Source organism: Andrographis paniculata, unplaced genomic scaffold (genome assembly GCF_009805555.1).
Source record: "Andrographis paniculata isolate CXL003 unplaced genomic scaffold, ASM980555v1 Contig69END, whole genome shotgun sequence".
Lineage (NCBI taxonomy): Eukaryota > Viridiplantae > Streptophyta > Magnoliopsida > Lamiales > Acanthaceae > Andrographis > Andrographis paniculata.
The window spans coordinates 3,005,304-3,028,760 of record NW_026137605.1 but is presented as its reverse complement, the minus strand read 5'-3'; the positions used below and the strand labels follow the sequence as shown (position 1 = coordinate 3,028,760).

The 23,457-nt window shown below is 34.8% G+C and overlaps 2 protein-coding genes across 2 annotated transcripts; both read left to right on the top strand.

Annotated features, from left to right (window-relative positions):
- The first annotated feature begins 8,137 nt into the window (after positions 1–8,137).
- On the top strand, positions 8,138–9,676 carry LOC127263615 (uncharacterized). The gene is made up of 2 exons (XM_051292726.1): positions 8,138–8,759; positions 8,889–9,676. Exons 1-2 carry the CDS (start codon positions 8,138–8,140, stop codon positions 9,674–9,676), a joined length of 1,410 nt encoding a protein of 469 aa, XP_051148683.1.
- An 8,086-nt stretch (positions 9,677–17,762) lies between these two features.
- Positions 17,763–19,335, top strand: LOC127263484 (UPF0481 protein At3g47200-like). The gene has a single exon (XM_051292530.1). The coding sequence runs from the start codon at positions 17,792–17,794 to the stop codon at positions 19,301–19,303; it is 1,512 nt and encodes a 503-aa protein (XP_051148487.1). The 5' UTR covers positions 17,763–17,791; the 3' UTR covers positions 19,304–19,335.
- The last annotated feature ends 4,122 nt before the right edge of the window (positions 19,336–23,457 follow it).

Sequence of the window (23,457 nt, the reverse complement as noted above, 5' to 3'; positions counted from 1 at the left end):
TTTGGCATTGCGAATCTGTGTACGATTCATACCCGGGAAACGAGGGTCTATATCAACTGGTAAAGGCTTTTTATTTCGAGCCCAATTGCTCCCGACCGACCCTGTTTTTCTGGTCGGGTGATCACGTATCAAAACCTTTTCTTTCACCTCCACATTAAAAGAACCATCTGGATGGTCCCACTTTTCAGCAACTGGCTTCTCACAAATTTTGAGTCGTTCTTCCGGTCGGCTGCTGTTTGGCCGACTTCCTTTTTTTGTTTCGGGGCTTGGCTGGTTTCGTTCCCCTTTTTGTCCATCGTTGGCCGAACTTTTCCTTGTTTCCGAACTTGGTTGGATGTCAACCATTGCCGTTGTTACATTCGGAAACGGTTGCTGGTCTACACCTAGAGTGATGTATTTGAGCCGACCTGTCTTGATGGCCTTTTGAATTTCCTTCCTAAAATGAGTACACTGACTTGTAGTGTGTGTGAAAGAATTATGCCACTTACAATATGGTCTCCCTTTGATTTCTTCTTTAGTGGTAAGTCTTTGGCCCTTTGGAATACGGATCTGCCCATCAGTCAGTAGGATATCAAAGATTTCATCAGCTTTCGAACTATCAAAGGTCGGTTGCTCCTTTCCTTCAGATCCTGGTACTGGCTTCAATTTAGGACATACATACGGTTTTCCAGAAAGGATTTCGGCTGCCATCTCTTCTGACTGATTAAAATCAAAGTCGCATGTTTCTGTTCCCATACTCGCCATATGTTGGCCTCTATTACGCCTGTTATGCTGATCTTCCTCTCTGAACAAAGACTCTAGACGTCCTGCCTTGGATGCAAGACTTGCCAAATCCTCAACATCCAGGGCAGTGAGTGCCTTTCTTAAACGATTATGCATATTCCGGACCACTAAATTGGTCATCTCTTTCTCACTGATTACCGTAGGACATCGTCCCTTCATCAATCGCACCCTTTCTATAAACTGTGAAGCAGTTTCTTCTGGATACTGTCTCAATTCAAGTAAATCAGTTAAAGAAACAACTGGTAAAGGATTAAAGAATCTAGCGTGAAATGCCATCTCCAGTCCTTCCCATGTCTGAATTTGTCCTGGAGGCAAACTTACAAACCACGAAAACGCCGTTCTAGTAAGAGATAAACCAAACAGCTGTAACTTATAAAAAGGGTTATTGCCAACTTCTCCTAATTGTGCTGTGAACCGACCAACATGTTCTATGGTGGAAGATCCGTCCTCCCCTGAGAATGCATGAAAGTCGGGTGGTCGAAAATTCCTTGGGAGAGGGTGTTCATTAATGATCCTTTCTGGGAAAGGTCTCTGATATGCAGGGCGGTTAGCCATCTGAGGAGTTAATCCATACTGATCCCTTAATATATGTGCAATCTCGTCAGGATCTACATGAAAGCGTTGATGATCAGGAACTTGGAACGGATCCTGCACAGGAATATGAATAGGATCATGTATATATCCTTCAGGCCTGTCCTCCCTTGTATTGCTCGGCTGCGGATTGGTAACCCTTGGTCCCAGTGGAACATTGTTGGGAAAAGTCAAAGGAGATTTTCCCCTATCCATTCGGTTGGGATTTGTGGCACTTGGGAATGTACTATCCACGAATGATGGCCCTGCGAAATTTGCCTGTGGTCTGGACGGTGACACTCCTGGTGGCGTTTGAGTGGGTTGAGGACTAACCCTTGACAGTGCTTGATCTATCATGTTCTGCAACTGACTCTGTTGCTCACGCAACATGTTCGTTTGTTGCTCACGCAACATATTCTGCATAACCAAGGTATGCTGGTTGTTCATTTGTTGAACATAAGACCACCAATCAGTTGGTGGTTGTGGGATTTCCCCGGCATTTGGCACAATGGGTGGTGGAACGGATTCTCCCACCGGTGTCGAAGATGATTGCGGTTGTGAACCTGCCATAACCCTTCCGATGATTCGGCCGGATCTAAGACGTATGAAATTATCGCCGGAATTGGAATGAGCAATTTTGTCTTGCTCCCACTGTGGTCGCCAATTTGTTGATGTAATTTTTCAACAAAAATAAAGTAAAATTCAAAGATATTAAAAATATCCTTAAACTTGATTAATTAGTGCCTGAGATTAGGAATCTCTAAACACTGTAACGTACAGAAAGTAAACTGGAAAATAAAAGACTGAAATTTAAAGTGGTGATCCCCAAATCTGACTTTGCTTTGTTGAAGTTGATTGAAGATGCCTTGCCAAATGATGATCCAAATCCTTAAATATTCCCTGGGAAACCGTACTGAAAACCGTCACCCGAACGGTTACAACGTCTCCTTCTCAACCGTCTTCCAACCTTTCTCATGCTGACACGTGTCCCCAGCAGACCAAAATTCCCTATATTTCACTCCTTGAGCCGACCACAGACCTTCCGCTCTTTTGGCCCGACTTCGTCCTTCGTCCGACCTACTTCTTCGCCCGACCCCGCTTGGGCCGACCTCCATATCAACCGCCCCCTGTCTTTGATCAAAGGCCTCCGCGTTTGTCCGACTCCTCCTTCTATCCGACCTACAGTTTACCCGACCTGCGGATATCCCATCTCGACGACTTTCCGTCTCGAGGACCTCCCGACTTGAAAACCTTCCGACTCATCGTCTTTCCGTCTTGCGGACCTCCCGACCTGAAGACCTTCCGACTTGAGGTCTTTCCGTCTTGCGGACCTCCCGACCTGAAGACCTTCCGACTTGAGGTCTTTCCATCTTGCGGACCTCCCGACCTGAAGACCTTCCGACTTGAGGTCTTTCCGTCTTGCGGACCTCCCGACCTGAAGACCTTCCGACTTGAGGTCTTTCCGTCTTGCGGACCTTCCGACCTGAAGACCTTCCGACTTGAGGTCTTTCCATCTTGAGGGCCTCCCGACCTGAAGACCTTCCGACCTGAGGTCTTTCCGTCCTGAGGACCTACCGACCTAAGAACCTTCCGTCCTGAAGACCTTCCGACTTGAGGTCTTTCCATCTTGAGGGCCTCCCGACCTGAAGACCTTCCGACCTGAGGTCTTTCCGTCCTGAGGACCTACCGACCTAAGAACCTTCCGTCCTGTATTTTCCTTAGAAATAAATAAATAAATTTATTTTCCTTGATTTCCTCACGGTGTCCTTCAGCCAGTTCAATCAACCCTATTGCCAGGCCCATTCTTCTTTTTACCTTGGGCTTTTAACCTAATTCTAAATTTCGTACGTAACAGAATCAATTATATAAATATTTTTTTTATATAACTGTGCAACTAATTAATTTTTAAAAATTTAATTTATATATCATACTTTTATTTTTGGTATTATTTAAAAAATAATTATCTATAAAATGATGTACATATTGATATTTTAAAAATTACATTAATATATAAATTTAAATAAATAAAGAATATAAATATAAATATTTTGAATACAAAGGAAGTGGCTGACCGAGGAATGGAAGAAACAGATAAATAAGAATGAATTATATATTTTTTATAACTGTCTAAACAATCAATTTCAATTTTTTTTTTTCTTTTTTCAAAATATTTTTTTATATTATATTTTTTTTAAGTTTATTTTTTCCTTATTATTAAAAAAATTATTCTCTACCAATAAAGAGATAATTGCATCCATCTTGTCCTGAAGACTTCAAGACAGCTAAACAGTTCACACCAGAAGAATGCTGCCAATGAAAACACAAGTACTTTAAGTTCAATGTTCCATCATCAAGGTACTGAAGGTAGACATCTTGTATCAGTGAAGGCTTTATAATAGCATGCCCTGTTGGACAACCATTTTTAGCAAAATGTAAGTGGAATTTAGTATCTGTCTGATTGGAGATTCCTCATACAATTTATTAGTCTTTCAAAACAAATGATAGAAAACTGTGTCCTTGATCACCATCTTTATTAATCAGTACGACCAGTAAAGTTCTAAGTGTTCAAACTATTTGCAAGAGGAAAACAACTCGGAATGTGTGAAAAACATCCCTCCTCAAATAACAATCACTTCAACAAATCAAAATTAAGAATGAACAATATTGTTCTTCACTTGAAGAAGAACTAAAAAAATCCTTGCTATTAATGTAGGAAATAAATTCAGAATTCTTCTGCAAGCTAATGCCTCCCCATAATGCAACATGTCAACTTTTACTGATTTTTCAGTAAACCAAATAGCAAATAGGATAAGTAACCCTAACATCAAACCATCACCTCCAATCAAACTTCTAAATTTGTTGAAACTGTGATCAGTTGATTACCAAGAAACAAGAAAATAAAATGAACTTCATCAGCAGTGATCTCCTGGAGAGAGTACAGGGGGAAGGCCCAAAGATAAAGCATTCTTATGCATGTACATTGTCAACTTCCCAATCTCCAATACAAATAAAATTAATTAGTGAGACTTTTTTGGAATTAATTGAAGCAGCAGCACCTTCATATTATCTGCATCATTTAATAGGTAAGTCAACCTCTTTTCCTTGCGACTACGTACTGACGTTGAATTACTGTTGCCAGCACTTGCAACACGATGCATTTCAAGAATCTCTGCAGATGACCATAAATATATCAGACGCATTTATCATTTCATGTTTAAAGCATCACTTTGTTGATACAGTTCACCTCTCCCAAACACGCTATATCACATGGAAATCTTGACAATAGCTTTTAATTCTATCATAGCCAATCTCATGGAACAAAAAGCATAGTAATAATTTCCCACAAAAGATCTTCATTTAAATGAGACCATGTGACTGTCATGTTTTCTCAAACACTGAAGCTTACACACTTTACAAATCCATACTCCCATCAATTGGTAACATTAAATTATAGAATGAAGAATCGTGGTACAATAGCTGCAGTATTTGCAAGGAGGCGAAACAAAATATGTACATGAGACGACAAGCATCTCTTTGGTAAAAAATATCATTTATTTCCTACAAATTTCTTTTGCAAAAAAAGGAACCAGCATCAATACTCAGGGCTATGGTAAATGGAAAAAGTACAGAAACATAGATTAAGTTTGAACGCTAAGTGGTACAAAACGAGTGCTTTCTTTGCCCTGGTCGGATGGAAAACGACAAACAACAGTCATGTCAATTTTTTATTTTTAAAAATTACAATATATAAATTTAAATAAATAAACTTACCTGAAAAAATGAGAGAATAGAGAAGAGAAAAAATAAAAAAAATCTGATCGAATTGGTCAAATTGAAAGAGAAAAATTGGATTGGGATGGAAAGAAGAGAGAAAGTGGCTAATTTGGTTGAATGGAAAGAGCATAACAGTCCAGTCCGTTGCCATGGAAGACGCTAATTTGGTCGGATGAGAAACGTAAAGTTGAGATGGAAAGATGAGAGAAAGTGACTGAATTGGTCGAATGGGAAGGAGAGCATGGATTGGTCGGATGGGAAGGAGGGGCTGAATTGGTCGGATGAAAAGAAGAGGTTGAATTTGTAATACTCCGATTTTAGAGTATATAAAATAATATTATTATAGCAAATAAATATTTTTATAATATTTTGGGATCAAGAAATTAATATTCTGAAATAAATTTTATTCTTATTTTATACATTGATTACGATTAAAAAGACTGTTAAATAAATAAATATCGGTAAAGATAAATATTAAATATAAAATATAATATATAATATATATAATAAAATATAAAGATAAGGATGATAATAATAATAACGTTAATAATAATATAATATAATATATAATAATAATAATATAATTATATCTGTAAACCAAACTCACCTGTGAAGGAAGCCGAAGCAAAGAACGCGAACGAGAAAGAAGAGAAAAAAAAAAAGAAAAAAATTTAGCCGTTTGATTTCGATTCCGACTTTGGTATTGTATTCCTTGTTATACGTAGAATTTAATTATGAATTTTAATATGAATTTTAATATTGGGAATATTAAATTAGAAATTCTTCAAAAATTCATAACTGGCTATTTGGCTATTTAATCGGCGAATTTCTTTAGCTAATAGCCTATTCGTAGTCCTAGCATTATATTCTGAGAATTTTGTATCGATCCGAGCCGAATCGAAAACGGCAGTGTACTGCACCTGCCTGTTTATTCATATTTTTAAGTATTTTTATTTAATAATCGGGCGATATAAATATTATGAGGTATAAGAGTTTTATAACTAGAATATCGTAGTCTACTAAATATAAAAGTTTGAAACCCAACGAGCTAACTATAGAAATTAACAAAAGCAGGTAGCTCTTATGTATAAGCATATAGCTCAGCTGATTTGAGTAAATAATGGGGCAGGTGTACGTTGGAAGAGATTTGGGTGAAATTGCGAAAGCTAAGGAGTGTCGATAAGAGGTAAGCAGTAGGGAATTAAATCTAATTTTAAGAAATTAGGTATGCATGTTGCATGCAATTCTGATTAATATGTTAAGGTGATATTATGTGAATCATTTTGTCAGTGCATGTATATATTTATATATATGTGTGCGTATGCATGTGGGAGACTTCACAGTTTATGATATTTGATATACGTATTTGATCGCGTTGGTGAATTTATGAAAAGGAGGATAGGTGAGCTATCTCACCAGCCCTTTTCGGTAAATTCACTTATTTGGCATGTTGCACACATATTGCACGGTTTATCGGATATATTTTATGGATCTATCGTTTAGTTGCCATGTGCGGTAGTGCTAGGTGAGGGCATCATCTGGGGTTAGGATATTCGACCCCGATGTACCGTAACACTTTGGCGATAGTGGACGATAGTAGTCGGACAACTGGGTGACTTAGTTGCATGGTCATTCAGGGATTAGACCCATTGTAGTTGAGACGTATTTGGTCTAATCATTCGTGTTTGGTGTTGTTCCACTCATTGGACTGATCACTAGTGAGGTCTACCGGTAGTTTAGGATCATATGCCAAACTCCAAACGTGATCCCGTTAGGGCGCGCGAGGAGGAGTAGAGTTTCCAGGTTTCCCTTGGGTGATTCCAGGTTGCACGGATTCTACTATATTACACGGGATAGGGCTAGTCAGTGGGGGTCCTATCTTCGCTATCACAGACTATGGGGCGTCTTGTGGTTAATGGCGACAGCGTTCGGCTATCCATGTATTGATTGTGGGAGTCGTATGGTGAGTATATGGAAGTGACCGGATGACCGTTATATTATTATGGGTTTATCAGGTCCTTCCTTGAGCCGAGGATTTTCCGGCTATTTATTGATGATAGTCTAGTGAGCTTGTTATTACGGGCCCGAGGGTATTCCGGCTGCTCACTTAGACAAATGTAGTGAGCTTATGATTATAGAGCCGAGGTTATTCCGGCTGCTCACTTCGGCGGATGTATATATGTATATATATGTGGATGTGCATTGTTGTCGAGTTTGATATCTGTATTGCATCATTTCACTATTGGCATGACATGACACGTATTTTATGATTGACGTGAATTAGACTTTATTTTAAAAGGTATGACATGACATATTTCACGTTAGTTCTTAAAATGGATTTAATTCTAGACTGCTTTTCAGAAAAATATTTGTTTTAGGTATGCATGGCACATCCGAGACAGGGGACGTCTCGGAATATAGAAAGACGGGCTGAGTGAGTGAACTTATGTCTATTGTATTATATGTAAATTTTTAACCGGAAAACCTCTTGTTAAGGGGTGTGTTCTGTAAATATTTATAAATCAGATTTTGGTATATAATAATGCGCTTTTATGGTTAATTTAGCCTTAACACTGTATTGTGGGGCCCGAAGTAGAAGGTGACGACCTCATGATGCAGTGTGGCGGTAGCATTTCCAGTATGAGCCAACTGGGGGTGTTACAAGTTGGTATCAGAGCATAGGTTTGGTAGATTTTGGCTCTTTGAATTAAAAAGGTTTTGAAAATAATGATGATATTGAATTGGTTTGGTGAGATTTGGGTTTTGTGGGTGCATTCATGTTAATGTTGCTAAAACTTTAATGTTATATCTGGTTTAGTTGTGTTGCTGAGTTGATATTGAATCAGGGAAGTCGGGGGGGCAATATGTCAAATTCTCGAGGTGATGGTTTACGTAGGGCTATCGAGGCCCAGAGCTAGATCCTTCGTCTGATAAGGCACAATATCCTGTGCCAGATCATCTACCAATAGAGGCACCTAGTCAGGATTTCTTCCGGCAGTTTATGGCTACGATGATGCCTCAACAGAGGAGTTTTATTGATGCTGTGATGCGGCATAACCCACCAACATATTTTGGTTCCGTAGAGCCTGAAGTTCTTGAGTTCTGGGTTAAAAAGATGGAAAAGATATTTCGTGTTGTTCAGGTTCCACCAGATCAACGAGCCAATATCGGGGCTAATTTCTTGGAAGGTCGAGCAAATCGGTGGTGGTTAGGTGAGGAAGCTGCGGGAGTGGACCAAGTGGATTTGACTTGGGATGAGTTTAAAGCAAAATTAAATGCTAGGTTTATACCGTCACATGTTCGAAAAGCAAAGAAGCAAAAGCTGCTGGACTTGAAGCAGGGTTCGATGTCAGTCGAGGACTATTTTGTAAAGTTCAATGAGTTGGAGATGTATGTTCCTGACTACTTTTCCTGTGAGCGAGATAGAGTTGATCATTTTGTAGATGGGTTGCAGCAGAGGATTCAAGAAACTTTAGCTGTGTTGGATATCAGTTCGTTGTATGAGGCTTACGAGCGTGCTGCCCGATTCTATCAGAAGCAGGAAGTCAGGCAGAAGGGCAGTAAGAAGGAAATGGGGTATCAACATCAGTTTCGAGATAAAGGAAAAGCTGAGGTGGAGGACGAACCAAATGGTAAAAATAAATGGTGGCAAATATTCAGATCTGGGCCACCGTATAAAAGGGTTTCGATTAAATAATCGAGTCAAGAAAGGTTTCAATAATCGGGGGTTGTTTGTCGACGTTGTGGAACAAGTCATTCAGGTACCCATTGTGATGAAGTTCCATTAACATGTTTTAAGTGTGGTGGTAGTGGTCATATTGCCAGGCTATGCCCAAGTGTGGTAACTGCAAGGGAGTTTCCAGAACCGAGATTTAGGCCATGGCAGCAGCCATCTTCACAGTCACAGGGGAGAGGATTAGGATCATCATGGCGAGGTGGTCGAAGCCAGTCACGTCCATCATCTAGGCAGCTAGACAGAGGACCTGACCAGCGTGGCAGAATAAATGTTGTTACCCAAACAGAGGCTGATCATCACCCAGGTGAGGTTCTAACAGGTAGATTTCTTATTTGCGGTTTGTCAGCTATTGTGTTATTTGATTCGGGTGCAACGTTCTCGTTCATATCTAAACGTTTGGTTAAGAGATTGGGTCTGAATTCATCGGTAGAAGTGGTAGTGGAAGTTTTACTTCCATCACGAGAAGTACTGGAGTGCCGAGAACTCTATATGCAAATTCCGGTTAGTATTGAGGGAGTTGATTTTGCTACATACTTGTTGAGTATGAAGTTATCCGAGTTCGATGTGATACTGGGGATGGATTGGTTAATGGCATATCAAGCTCAATTTGATTGTCGAAAAAGATCAATTTCGTTGGTTGGAGCGATGGGTGAACAAGTGAGCTATGCAGGATCTGCAAGACAACCTTCTATGAAGGTAATTTTGTCCCTATCATTTCAAGCACTTATTCGTAAGGGGTATCCAGTATATCTGTGTGAGGTAAGAGATTTGAAGCAAGGGGAGCAGCGGTTGCAAAATATTCATGTGGTTTGAGATTTTCCTGATGTATTTCCTGATGATATTCCTGGTATGCCACCAGCTCGTGAGGTGGATTTTACTATTGATATTGTGTCAGGTGCCGAGCCAGTATCAAGAGCCCCATATCGCATGGCACCGTTAGAACTCGCTGAACTTAAATTGCAACTACATGAATTACTGGATAAAGGTTACATTTGTCCTAGTACGTCGCCTTGGGGTGCTCCAGTTTTATTTGTGAAAAAGAAAGATGGAAGCTTAAGGTTGTGTATTGACTACCGTGGGCTGAATAAAGTAACGGTAAAGAACAAATATCCTCTTCCGAGAATTGATGATCTATTTGATCAACTGAGAGGTGCAAGTGTATTCTCAAAGATTAACTTGAGGTTTGGATATTATCAACTAAGGGTTGCAGAGCATGATATTCCTAAGACAGCTTTTCGCACTAGATACGGTCATTACGAATTTACTGTTATGTCCTTTGGCTTGACCAACGCCCTGGCAGCGTTTATGGAATTGATGAATCGAATTTTTCAACCATACCTCGATCAGTTTGTGGTGATATTTATCGATGATATCTTGGTATATTCTCCAGATAAAAAGACACATGCAAAATATTTGCGTGTGACACTAAACACACTGCGTGCGAGGAAGTTATATGCCAAGTTATCCAAATGTGAGTTTTGGTTGAAAAAGGTTGCTTTGTTGGGGCATGTAGTGTCTGGTAAGGGTATCTCAGTAGATCCTTCTAAAGTTGCGGCAATCTCGGATTGGCCAAGACCTACCAATCAATTAGAAGTAAGAAGCTTTTTGGGTTTGGCAGGGTATTACCGAAGATTCTTTCTTGATTTTTCAAAGGTTGTGAAGCCATTAACTAATTTGCTGAAGAAGGACACAATGATTAATTGGGATCGTGGGTGTGAGTCTTCTTTCTTAGAATTGAAACATCGATTAACTTCAGCACCAGTCTTGGCTTTACCAGTAGAGGGTGAGGATTTTGAAGTTTATAGTGATGCTTCGAAAAGGGGATTATGATGCGTCTTAATGCAGAATCAAAGAGTTATTGCTTATGCGTCACGACAACTAAAACCTCACGAAGAGAATTATCCTACACATGACTTGGAGATGGCAGCAGTTGTGTTTGCTTTGAAGATTTGGAGGCACTATCTTTGCGGTGCCCATTGTAGAATGTTTACTGACCATCTGAGTCTGAAATATATCTTCACCCAAAGAGAATTAAATTTAAGACAAAGAAGATGGTTAGAATTGGTGAAGGATTATGATCTCGAAATTGTATATCATAAAGGTAAAGCAAATGTTGTAGCCGATGCTTTGAGTCGAAAACCAAGGCATAAGTTGGGTTTTATGTCAGTTATGAACTGTGTCAAGATTTAGCACGGATGGAAATTGAAGTACTTGGATGGGGCATGACGCGGGGATATTTGCAAATGATGCAAGTTGAGCCTGAAATTTATTGTCATATTAGAGCGGCTCAAATGGAAGATAATAAAATGGTCGAGCTGGCTATAAAAGTTCAGTGCGGTCAGACTCAAAACTTTAATATTGCTTTAGATGGGAGTCTTCGATTCCATGGGAGGTGGTGTATCCCAAAGGACCGAAGCGATTTGAAGGAGAAAATTATGTGTGAGGCTCATAATACACCACATTCAGTGCATCCAGGGGGGATTAAAATGTACCAAGACTTACGTCAACATTTTTGGTGGAAGGGGTGTAGCCAAATTCGTTGCACAATGTTGAAACTGCCAAAAGGTAAAAGCAGAACATCATAGACCAATCGGGTTGTTACAACCTTTAGAAATTCCGCTCTGGAAATGGGATTCTATTGCAATGGATTTTGTGACAGGACTTCCAAGGGCGAAGTCGGGAACAAATGCAATTTGGGTGATTATAGATAGATTGACTAAGTCAGCAGTGTTCATCCCAATACGTATGACTTGGAGTATGCAGAAGTTGGCCAAATTATATGTTCATCATGTGGTTAAACGACACGGTATTCCTGAGGTAATCATATCGGATCGTGATCCACGTTTTCAATCTCGATTTTGGCAAAAATTGCAAGAAACCTTTGGTACTCAGTTGCATATGAGTACTGCATTCCATCCAATGACTGATGGTCAATCAGAGCGAACTATCCGTATTCTGGAGATATGCTAAGAGCTTGTGTAATAGAATTTCAAGGAAGTTGGAAGGACCACTTGGATTTAGTGGAATTCTCATATAATAATAGTTATCAAACAAGTATTGGAATGATTCCTTTTGAAGCTCTTTATGGACGAAGATGCAGGACTCGTTTAAGTTGGGATGATATGAGTGATCGACTGATATTAGGTCCAGAAATGATCAAAGAATCAAAAAATAAGATTCGAGTTATCAGGGAGAAGATGAAGATAGCTCAAGATCACCTAAAAAGTTATGCCGATAAAGCCCGACGTGAAGGTCAATTTCAAAGTGGAGATTTCGTCCTGGTAAAAGTATCTCCAAAGGTATTAGAAGATTTGGAATTAAAGGAAAACTGAGTCCGCGTTATGTTAGACCCTATGAAATCCTCGATCGAGTTGGAGATTGGGCTTATCGATTAGCACTTCCTAATTCCATGGAACAAATTCATAATGTGTTCCATGTATCACAACTTCGTAGGTATATCGCAGATCCTTCTCATATTTTATCTCCGGATAAGTTAGAGCTAAATGAGGATCTTTCATATGAGGAAATGCCTCTTTGGATCATGGACACAAAGGTTCGAACTATGAGGAACCGAGATATTCGTATAGTGAAGGTAATGTGGTCCCGGCATGGAGCAGAAGAGGCCACGTGGGAAGTAGAACAAGAGATGTTCAAAGCATACCCACATTTGTTTAATTAAGTAGTGTTGTCATGCGTTTGAGTTTAGATTTCGAGGACGAAATCTTTTAAGGGGGAGTGAATTGTAATACCCCGATTTTGGAGTATATAAAATAATATTATTATAGCAAATAAATATTTTTATAATATTTTGGGATCAAGAAATTAATATTTTGGAATAAATTTTATTCCTATTTTATATATTGATTATGATTGAAAAGACTGTTAAACAGATAAATATCGATAAGGATAAATATAAAATATAATATATATAATAAAATATAAAGATAAGGATGATAATAATAATAACGTTAATAATAATATAATACTCCCTCCGTCCCATTTGAAATGATACCTTTGGGTTGTGGCACGGTATTTAAGGTAATATAATTTAGTGAGTTAAAGTAGGTAGTTTAGTGAACTAATTATGATAGTTTATATTATAAATTTATTAATTTTTTATATAAATAATATTGTTAATAATTTTATATATTATTTAAATTTTAATAATATTTAATTATTTTATTTTATTTTAAAATCTAATAAATTTAAATGTTTAGTAAAAAAAATTAACAATGAAAATTTTATATTGAATTAAAATTAAATTAATTTAATATATGAAAATTAGTCTTAATAGGAAAAGTTTTATATTGTGTTTTATATTTTCTGTGTAATAAACTATAATCATTTAACTTATAATTTTAACATAACGTGTTATTTCAAATTTAATAATAAAAATACAATATCAAACATAACTATGAAATCAATTCAGCGAAAATTTTAACACAACGTAATAAATCATTCCATATTTGATAATAAAAACATAATATCAACAATAATAGAACTAGAAAAAATCATTCTAACCATAATTTTAACATAATAAGTCATTCCAAATTTGACAATAACAAAATTATACAGCATCAATTGTAGCAAAAAGATACTGCAGGGTAGAGTATAACAAATCAAAGATACAACATCAACCAGTCAATTGCAGTAACCAAGAAACAATCTGGATATGAATCTATCAAATACTCCCCAAATTTTGCTTTCCCTCCTAATAGTTTCCCTCCAAAATTACATATACTATAAACTACACCAAGGGACCACAAAAAGTTTAACCTTTGCACTACCATTCACAAAAAAATACAGAGATCAGTCAAGATGCAGTAGAGTAGAGAATGGATAAAAAATTTTGGAATGTCTTTGAAAAAGGTAAATTTGCTTCATTATTTTATTTTACAATTATTTATCTATGTAAAATTTATTCATTTATTTATTTTTACTTTATCTCAAACTGTAGCTTGCCCTCTGATCATCTCAATATAAGTTTTTCCTTGACATCTGGCCTACAATGACAGGGAAGAAATATCGCAGTGATAGTGAGCGTAACACAATAGTTCAATTTTTACTTAGGAATCTTAAGAATGGAAAACCTGCTTTTGGAAAAATGGTGGAGGCACAAAAATTTTTTTCATATTCTAAGTGTACTGTCAGTCGGTACTGGAGGGATGCCAAAAAACAATTGGATAATGGCGAAGTAATTTACTCAAGCAGTAAAAAGAAAAATGTTTTTAAACCAAAGAAAGTGCTTCCAAATTATAAGTTGATTGCTAGTATTCCCCTCAAAAAAAGAAGTTCTATTCGAAGTATGGCTGCATCAATCAATTGTTCTAAAAGTACTGTTTAGAGGTGGATTTCAAGTGGAGCCTTAAGAGCACACACAAGTGCTCTTAAACCAGATCTGACAGCACCAAACAAGTTATTCAGGCTGCAGTTTGCACTTGAACAACTTGTTTACTCTTCAATTGAAGAGGCTATTCAATTTAAATGCATGGATAATGTCATACACATAGATGAGAAGTGATTTTATATCACTAAAGGTTCACATAGATTCTATATGACTCCGGAAGAAGAAGATCCACACAGAACATGTCAAAACAAGGCATTTATTACCAAGATTATGTTCATGTGCGCAGTCTCAAAACCAATATATGGGGCGGATGGTTTGCTGATTTTTGATGGAAAAATTGGTATCTTCCCATTTACTTACAAGGAAGCTGCAAAAAGAAGTAGTAAAAATCGGGCAGCAGGCACCCTAATCACCAAGCCTATTCAATCAATTACAAAGGATGTTACTAAGGTTTGCTTAATTGACAAAGTAAGTATACTACTATTTGAATTTATAAAACGTTAGATTGCACTAGTGTTCATTCAAACTAACACAATCCAACTTATTCTATTTTATTATATGCATTTGCTAACTTTGAAAAGATTGAATGTGTCTATTATTTTATTTTTCAGATTATCCCAGTCATAAAGAAGAAATGGCCAGCCAACATGACAAAAAGAATCTATATTCAACAAGATAACGCTAGATCACATATCAAAAATGATGATGCCGATTTCAGAAAAGCTGCCACAAGTGATGGATTTGACATTATTTCGACTAGGGCTTTTGTTGGGAGAGGAAAAAGAATTGCAAAGCTGTTATAATTTTTATGATTTAATTATTTGTTTTAATCATATTATGGGTTTGGGTGGGTTTGTTTATTTATATATTAAAAATAAAATATTTTATATTAATAATATAATAAGATAATTAATTTTAATGGTTATTGTTAATTATGTTTTGATTTGATAAACTTTACTTAAAATAGAAAGGGATCATTTAAGGTGGGACAACTAAAAAAGGAAATGGTATCATTTCATGTGGGACGGAGGGAGTATAATATAATATATAGTAATAATAATATAATTATATGTGTAAACCAAACTCACCTATGAAAGAAGGCCGAAGCAGAAGAACGCGAGGGAGAAAGAAGAGAAAGAAGAAAAGAAGAAAGAAAAAGATTTAGCCGTTCGATTTTGATTCTGACTTTGGTATTGTATTCCTTGTTATACGTAGAATTTAATTATGGGTTTAATATGAATTTCGATATTGGGAATATTAAATTAGAAATTCTTCAAAAATTCATAACTGGCTATTTGGCTATTTAATCGGCGAATTTCTTTAGCTAATAGCCTATTCGTAGTCCTAGCATTATATTCTGAGAATTTCGTATCGATCCGAGCCGAATCGAAAACGGCAGTGTACTGCACCTGCCTGTTTATTCATATCTTTAAAATAAAAAATTAGAAAAATACTTGAGAACCAAAAAATAATATAAAATAAAAACAAAGTCTAATCTCAAAAATCCATACAAAGTTGTTTCTTTTCATTCATAAACTAGAAAAGTAATATACTCGTTAGTCATAAGATGAAGAACAAAGATAGCAAAAATAAACATCACCTTAGATAAATCGGATTGACATAGAAGAACTCGATATCTCACTAGAAGAATCTTTCTCTTTATTGTCATTGCGTGATTTTCTCCGGGACTGTTTGTGTTCTCCTTATCGTCTCCTCCCATATTCTTTTATTTTATTGTAGCAGTTGAGCTTTTAGACTTTGAATTAATTTTTCGTATCAAAAGGGTGAAATTAATTATGACTATGATTAAGTATATGATATAAATTTGAATGTTTCTTTTATTTTTTTTTTCCCAAAAGAATGATAATAGTAGTATAATATTTTAAAAAAACTGTTAATCAGGTTGGTGAAGATATAATGAAAATTATATGTAAATATTATATGTAAAGAAAGAAAGAATCGCTGGAGTAGTTGGGGTGGGCTAAAAAATCAATACAATTATGAGATACATGAATTTTGTAAAATGATGATGAATATGAGCCTTCGATTTAAACACATGACGTCCTAATTAATTATTGCAGCCGTCTCAGCTAAATTGTTCTATTTAGCTTAGACACAGAGTTTTAGATATTGTATAATTAGTAAGTAATTAAAAAGTGTATTAGTAAAAATAATTACTCTTTCCGTCCCTTGACAATCTATCCATTTTGGTCCGTCTCATAACAAAGTATCTATTTCATTTTTTTAGTAATTGTACTATCTACCTAACATTACAAATACTCTTCTAATTTACAATATATTATACAAATGTCATTATCTTTATATCATACAATCCTAATAGGGTTAATTTAGCCTTTTTTTACTTTTATTTGTACTTTATCCTAATATAATACTAATTTTTCTAAAACTCCGTGCAGAAAGCAAATCGATATATAGATATGAGACGGAGGGAGTATTATTTAATAAAAATAATTATAGATGGAGACTAAAATGACTAAATAGTTTAATTAAAATATAAAAAATAATAAATTATGAATTTTAAAATGTGATTAAAGTGTATAATTATATTTCCAAAAAAAGAAATGATAAATTATGTGAGACGGATGAAAATAAAAATATGAGACAAATTAAGTGGAATGGATGAAGAGAATAATTTATTTTTTGACGGTGTGGGAATTCGTACATATTATTTAAGTGTTGGGTAAATTTTCTCAGTTGAATTTAATAATTTGCAAACTGAACCTGAAAAAATAAGTAATACTCCCTCTGTCTCAATACAATAGTCTTGTTTACTATTTTTTTTCGTCCCAAAACAATAGTCTTATTTCCATAAATAACTATATCACTATAAAACTACCTTTACTCTTTCATTATTATTACACAATTGCCACTATTTTTACATTAATACACTTACAAGGGTAAAAAAATCTTTTACCTATACTTTTTACCCACTATTAATATAATATTAATATTTTTTAAATCTCGTCTCTAACCCAACCAAGACTATAATTCTAGGAGGGAGAGAGTAATAGGTTAATCATATGTACATGCAAGACATGAAGACTTCGGAAATTTGATACTATATTAAATTGTCATTTCACCTGAGATTTTAAAATAAAAATATATATTATTAATTCTTATATAATCAATCATAAATATAAAATTAATTTATATACTTATTATTTATTATTGGCTGGTATTTCAAAGATGGAGCTCTTAGGTGTAGCCGGTTTTTGGATCTTTACCTGCATGCTAATTTAGATTGTCCCACGAGTACTGCTCTCCGCCTATCAGGACATTATTAGATATAACTCCTTTAGTCCATCTCAAATCGACTGTACAATTTATTTATTTTCATTTTCATATATACATATACAATTCAATAATTGAATTATAAACATACACTTTTATTTTAAAAAATAAAAATCAAAATCAAATAACCTTATCTAGAAATTACTCATAATTGATTGGTGGAGCAAAAACCTGTGGCCAACCTTGATTGGTAAACGAGTATAACAACTTAGCCACAAGTACACTGTAGGGTCGACACTATACATAAATTCTGTTTCTCCAATCCATCAATGGCGGATTCACCTGAAAACCCCACCGCCGCCGCTGCAGAATCCCACCACGATGCTCCTCCCGACATCGAAAACCCGCCGGCGGCGGAGTTGGAGGTGGTGGTGGAGGCAGAGGCCGAGCACATCAACGACAGCGACGCCGACGACGATGTCTACCATCGAATTTACAGAGTTACCCCTTACATGCGCCGCCACAGCCGCAATAACCGGCAGGTGTACGACCCGGTGGTGCTCTCGCTGGGCCCCTACCACCACGGCAAACGCCATCTCCGGCCGATGGAGAAACAAAAAGAGAAGGTCCTTAAAAATTTCGTCGAGGCCAGCAAGGCTTGGGACAAAAATAAAGACCGGAAGTTCTTCCACGACAAGATCATCTCAAACATAGAAAAGATCAAAAAGAATTACGAGAAGGTTCCCTTCAGCAACGAGAAACTGGCAGAGATCATCCTCCGCGACGCATGTTTCCTCATCCACTTCATCGACGTCTTCACAATCGGCGCGGCACAACTTTTGTTCAGCGATAAACATGGCATCGCCGCCGGTGTCCTAATGCAGCGGGATTTGTTCATGCTCGAGAATCAGATCCCCTTTTGGGTCATCAAACTGTTGCTCGATTCTAGGCATGGCAAGGATAAGGCCAACAAGATCTTGTCCGAGTATTTAAGCTTAATATGCGATCTGATCGATAAAAAAACTCAGCTGAAAAGCCTTCCATGGAAGGATGACGAACACGGCTATTACAAAACCCGCTTGCCAATGCATCTTCTTGCAGCCACTCGACGAGTTTTACTGAGACGAGAGGATAAGGTAGATACAGAACCCTATTTTCTTACAAAAATCTTAGGTAGCTGCTGTAATTGTAAAAGAATAATTAATTGGACCAAGACCCCAGCCGAGGCTGACGCCGAAAGTGGCGTGAGCAATGATTCTGCGGAAGTTGAAAACGTTCTGGAATTCTTAAACTTTCCATGTCGATCGGTGACGTATCTTCAAGCAAAGGGGATTTATTTCCGGCCGAGTTCCCGGTGCTTGCTGGACATCAAATTCGTGTCGTACCATGTTTACGGGGTGCTTTACCTCCCGATTTTGGTGGTCAATGGCAGCACCAAGGTTTTGTTCTCGAACATGGCGGCATTCGAGATGTCTCCGAGGTATCAGACGGAGGGGGAGTTTCTGTCTTACCTTAATTTCATGAAGCCGTTGATGGAAACTGCCAAGGACGTGAAGGAGCTGCGGGAAAGAGGGATATTGTTCAGCAGTTTGGGGAGCGACGAGGAAGTGGTGAATGTGTTCAAAGAGATCGACACCTACGGGGCCGACAACTACAAGGATTTCTTAGAGGTGAAGTCGGCCATTAGCAAGCACTGTCGGAGCAAGGGGAAGACGTGGATGGCTGATCTTGCCCACACTTACTGCCGCAGTCCTTGGGCTGCCATTGCCGTCTTTGCCGGAGTTTTTGTGCTCTGTCTCACTTTCCTTCAGACTTTTTACACAATCCATCCTGTCGAATGATCCATCGATTAGCTATTTTTAGCCTGCCTGCCTGCCTGCCTAGTTCAAGTGAGTGAGTGCATTTGTCGTTTCTATTTTATATTATGTGTGCTTCTTAATATAAAGTTTTTTTAAAAAATGTGTATATTTAAGGAGGTTATTATTATTATTATTATTATTGTTATTATTATTATTGGTAATTATATAATCCTTCTTCGTATTTTAATAAAAATACAAAAAATATGAATATTTTTTAATTATTAAGTGAAATTTTTTCTGTTAATTAAAATAGACATGAAATATTATTTTCTTTCAAAATTGATATTTTAATTGTAAATATGAATTTAAATTATGCATATTTTATATAAATAAAAAAGATCAAATATTTTAAATATTTTTTTATGAATAAAATAAATAACTAAATATATGATTAATTCTTTATTTTTATAATTTTTGTAAAAACTAGATAAGTGCTTGTCTAGAAAAACAATAAATGAAAATTTAATCAATTATTTATTTATTTTAAAAATAATAGAGTATTTAATAAATTCACATATTTTATTTATATAAAACTTGCATAATTAGATTCATATTTATATAACATCATCTTTGGACGTATAAGGTGTTACGTGCAAACTTTAATTTAAGACAAGTAGATTTTACGCAACAAATAAAATACGAAATGTTTATATATTTTTACTAAAATACAAGAGAATATTAGTATATTTTAGATAAAATTGCACGAAATTCACTCGTGGTTTTACAAAATTGCGTTAGATCTCCATATTTTTAAAACTGCGTTAAACTTTCTCATACTTTTATAAACTTTGCGTCTAACCTCCTCCATAATCCCTATTTAACAGTGTTTGACATGTACGTGTCCAAATTACGAAAGAATTTCAAATTTTTTTATCTCTAAACCTTTGAAATTATAAATATATTTTTTTATATATATTTAACTTTAAGGAACAATAAAAATATAGTACTAATTTTTTTTTTTTGTTTTTCTCTAATTCTGATAAAATTTTTTTAGTGTTTTTTGAAGCTAAATATAAAAGGAATTACTATATTTGTAACTTCAGGGTTTACAAATAGAATTTTTGAAACTCATCCGCAGTTTGGGCACCGTAAAACATTGTTAAATAAGGACGGCGGAGGAGATTAGATGCAAAGTTTATAAAATCATTATAAAATTTGATACAATTTTGAAAATATGAGAATTTAACGGAATTTTGTGAAACTAAATGTGATTTTCGAACAATTTTGCCTATATTTTACCTTTATTTTTATATGGCTTTAGGATTATCAAATGGCAAGCATACGAGGACCATTAATTGTAAATTGAAAGTTGATTTTAAGACATTGTATTTAATCATGATTTTATAGAATTTTATTGGACTTTTAAAATATTAGTTGTATTTAATCGAAACTTTTAATATTCTTTTAAAGATTTAGATGTATTCAATCTATACTTTTAATAGTTTTTTAAAATTTTGATGTATTCAATCCAGAGTTCTAAAAGTTTTTTAAAAAATTCTGAGGTATTCAACCATCAATAAACTTTAAAAATATATGAATTTTGATGAAAAATTATGAAAAATTTGTATAGTATAAAATCTCTTCTCATAAACAGAAATTTGAATACATTATTAAAATTATTATTATTATTGTTGTTGTTGTTGTAGTAGTTACTCTAATTGTATAAGTGATAAATAATATTATAATATTTATTAATATTATTATAATTTTAATAAAAATAATAATTTATAAAACTAAAATATATTAGTAAATTATTATCAATTTTTTAGAAAATATATATTTCCATATTATAAATATAATATTAATATAATATTTATTATCCAAATAAATATGTATTACTGTCGCATTTTCTTTTCAATTATTGTATTTCAATTATCGAATACAATATATTGTCATTCCGGTGTTGTCAACCATTTTCAATTATCGAATACAGTAATAACTTTAATTTTAAATATTTTATATCTATAAAACTTGTGTTTTAATAAAAATTTATATAATTATATGTATATATATCAATAATAATAATAAAAAAAAATATTCTACAGTCCTACTAAATTCATATAAATCTATAACAAAAATTTCAATCAAATCTATAAAAATCTATCTAAATTGATTGCTAAAATCCATCAAACTCATCTAAACTATGAGAATTTTCTAAGTCCACATAAATTAATAATTTTTAAAAAAAAAATAAATAAATTGAAATTCCAATTGAATACATCCCCTTACTTACAAGTAATATATAAGTCGTGTATAAATTACAAATCAATTCAATGGTATAAATTATGAATTTTGTAAAATATTTTTGCTATAAATAAAAATTATAATTTTTTTTAAGGAAAAAAATATACTCTCTCCGTTCCAATTCATAGTACGTTTTTTTACCATTTTCGTGTATATTATTTCAAAGTATTCAGTTTCTATTTTAGAAAAAATAATCAATCATACACTAATACCAAAGTACCATTAATTTTTATCTAAATTACAAACATATATTTACACATACATTTATTTTATACATAAAATCAAAAGACAAAAATATCAAAATCTCTTACACATTTTCACTAACTAATAAAATAATATTATTTATTAAGTTATTACAAAAACTCCAAATAACCCATTTGATAAAAAAAACCCATAAAATATAAATTTAATGAACCAAAAAAATATATAATAATAGCTTATACAATATATATTAAAATTAACATAAGTTACATCTATAAAGCATCCAACATATAGTCTCAATTAATACACTTGTGGGATGTATTTGGATATGAGATTTGTCTCTTAACTATACAAAGCTTTTTTATTTATTTATGATTTCAAGGTCAAATATACGCTATTCAGTTCACATATATAAATATACACTATTTAAGTTTGTATCTCATAAAATATTATTTAAAGCAAATCAAAATTTCAAACTCAAATAAAAATCGAACACATTCACTATTTTTAATATTTTTTATTATTTTTTGTTATAGATTTTGCTTTGTCCTGGTGGTGTGTGGTAAATTCGTGATCTGGAGGTCATGGATTTAAATCCGTGACGCCTCCAGACCCCATTTATCATATATGGTTCGCCTAGTATGAATACCACACATGTTTGATGTCAATTGGGGTGGGTCTCGCCCCGGCCCGGTCATGTCCCAGGCTTTAATAGGGCGAGTTCGATTTTGAAATTTAATATTTAGAGCGGATTATAGATTTTAAGAATTTAATCGTATTTGGAAAGAGTTGTGTGTTTGATTTAAAAAAACAAAAAACAAAAAAACCTTGTCTTTAATCCGATTATGTCCCAAACCTGGTTAAATTATTAATTTTAAAATTAGTATTATACATTTCTATAATTATTCATATTTGATAGCCTGCAATTTGTTGATTTAAGTACTGGAAATTTGTAATGAAAATAAAGTGAAGTGTGCAATATTGTGCATGGTTAGATATAGATTAAAAAAAAATGAAGTTGTAGATCCCGAATAGCGTATCAAAATTATTTATATTATTTAACTGGTGAGTTTCCAGATCGAACACATGAATTTTAATTCGCGAAATTCATCAAGAACAAAATTGGTGATGCGTAACGGGAAAGCGGTAAGGGGCTCGCTTGCAGGAAATAGATTACTCCAAAACAGAATTAAAGAAAGCGTGTAAAAATTAGCGGTAGGATGAGCGAGAGCGATAATGGCGAGCGATGGAGGTAGTGAAAGCGGCAAATGAGCGGAAGCGAGAGGATGAAGAGAAGCGATATATCTATATGCTAAGTGAGCGGAATGACTAGATAATGTTGTGTGTGATCTGTGCGTTCCTTAATGGCTAAAATTTTATGGATGAGATGAGAAAGCTGCGCTAGTGAATAAGCGAAAATTATACATATAAACACGTAAGCGACGGAAGATGTGAATGTAATCATACAAGCAGATTTACACAGAATTTGAACTGCTGATACTTGACCATAGATTTACAATAAGATTTCAATCACGCCCACACATAAAACATTATAAATAAGAAATGCTACTGTCACTAGACATTTCTATGACCCGATAGACAAGAACCTATGTCCCTTTAATTATTCTATTTTATGTCTCATTAATGGCTTTACCCTTCTATTACCTCTCTTTAATCAAAACAGAATTCAG

Bases quoted from the DNA above. Each gene is read 5' to 3' on its own strand.
- LOC127263484 (XM_051292530.1), top strand. From the start codon at position 17,792: ATGGCGGATTCACCTGAAAACCCCACCGCCGCCGCTGCAGAATCCCAC.
- LOC127263615 (XM_051292726.1), top strand. From the start codon at position 8,138: ATGATGCCTCAACAGAGGAGTTTTATTGATGCTGTGATGCGGCATAAC. The intron at 8,760-8,888 runs GTAAAAATAAAT...CAAGTCATTCAG, and splicing joins GGTGGAGGACGAACCAAATG to GTACCCATTGTGATGAAGTT.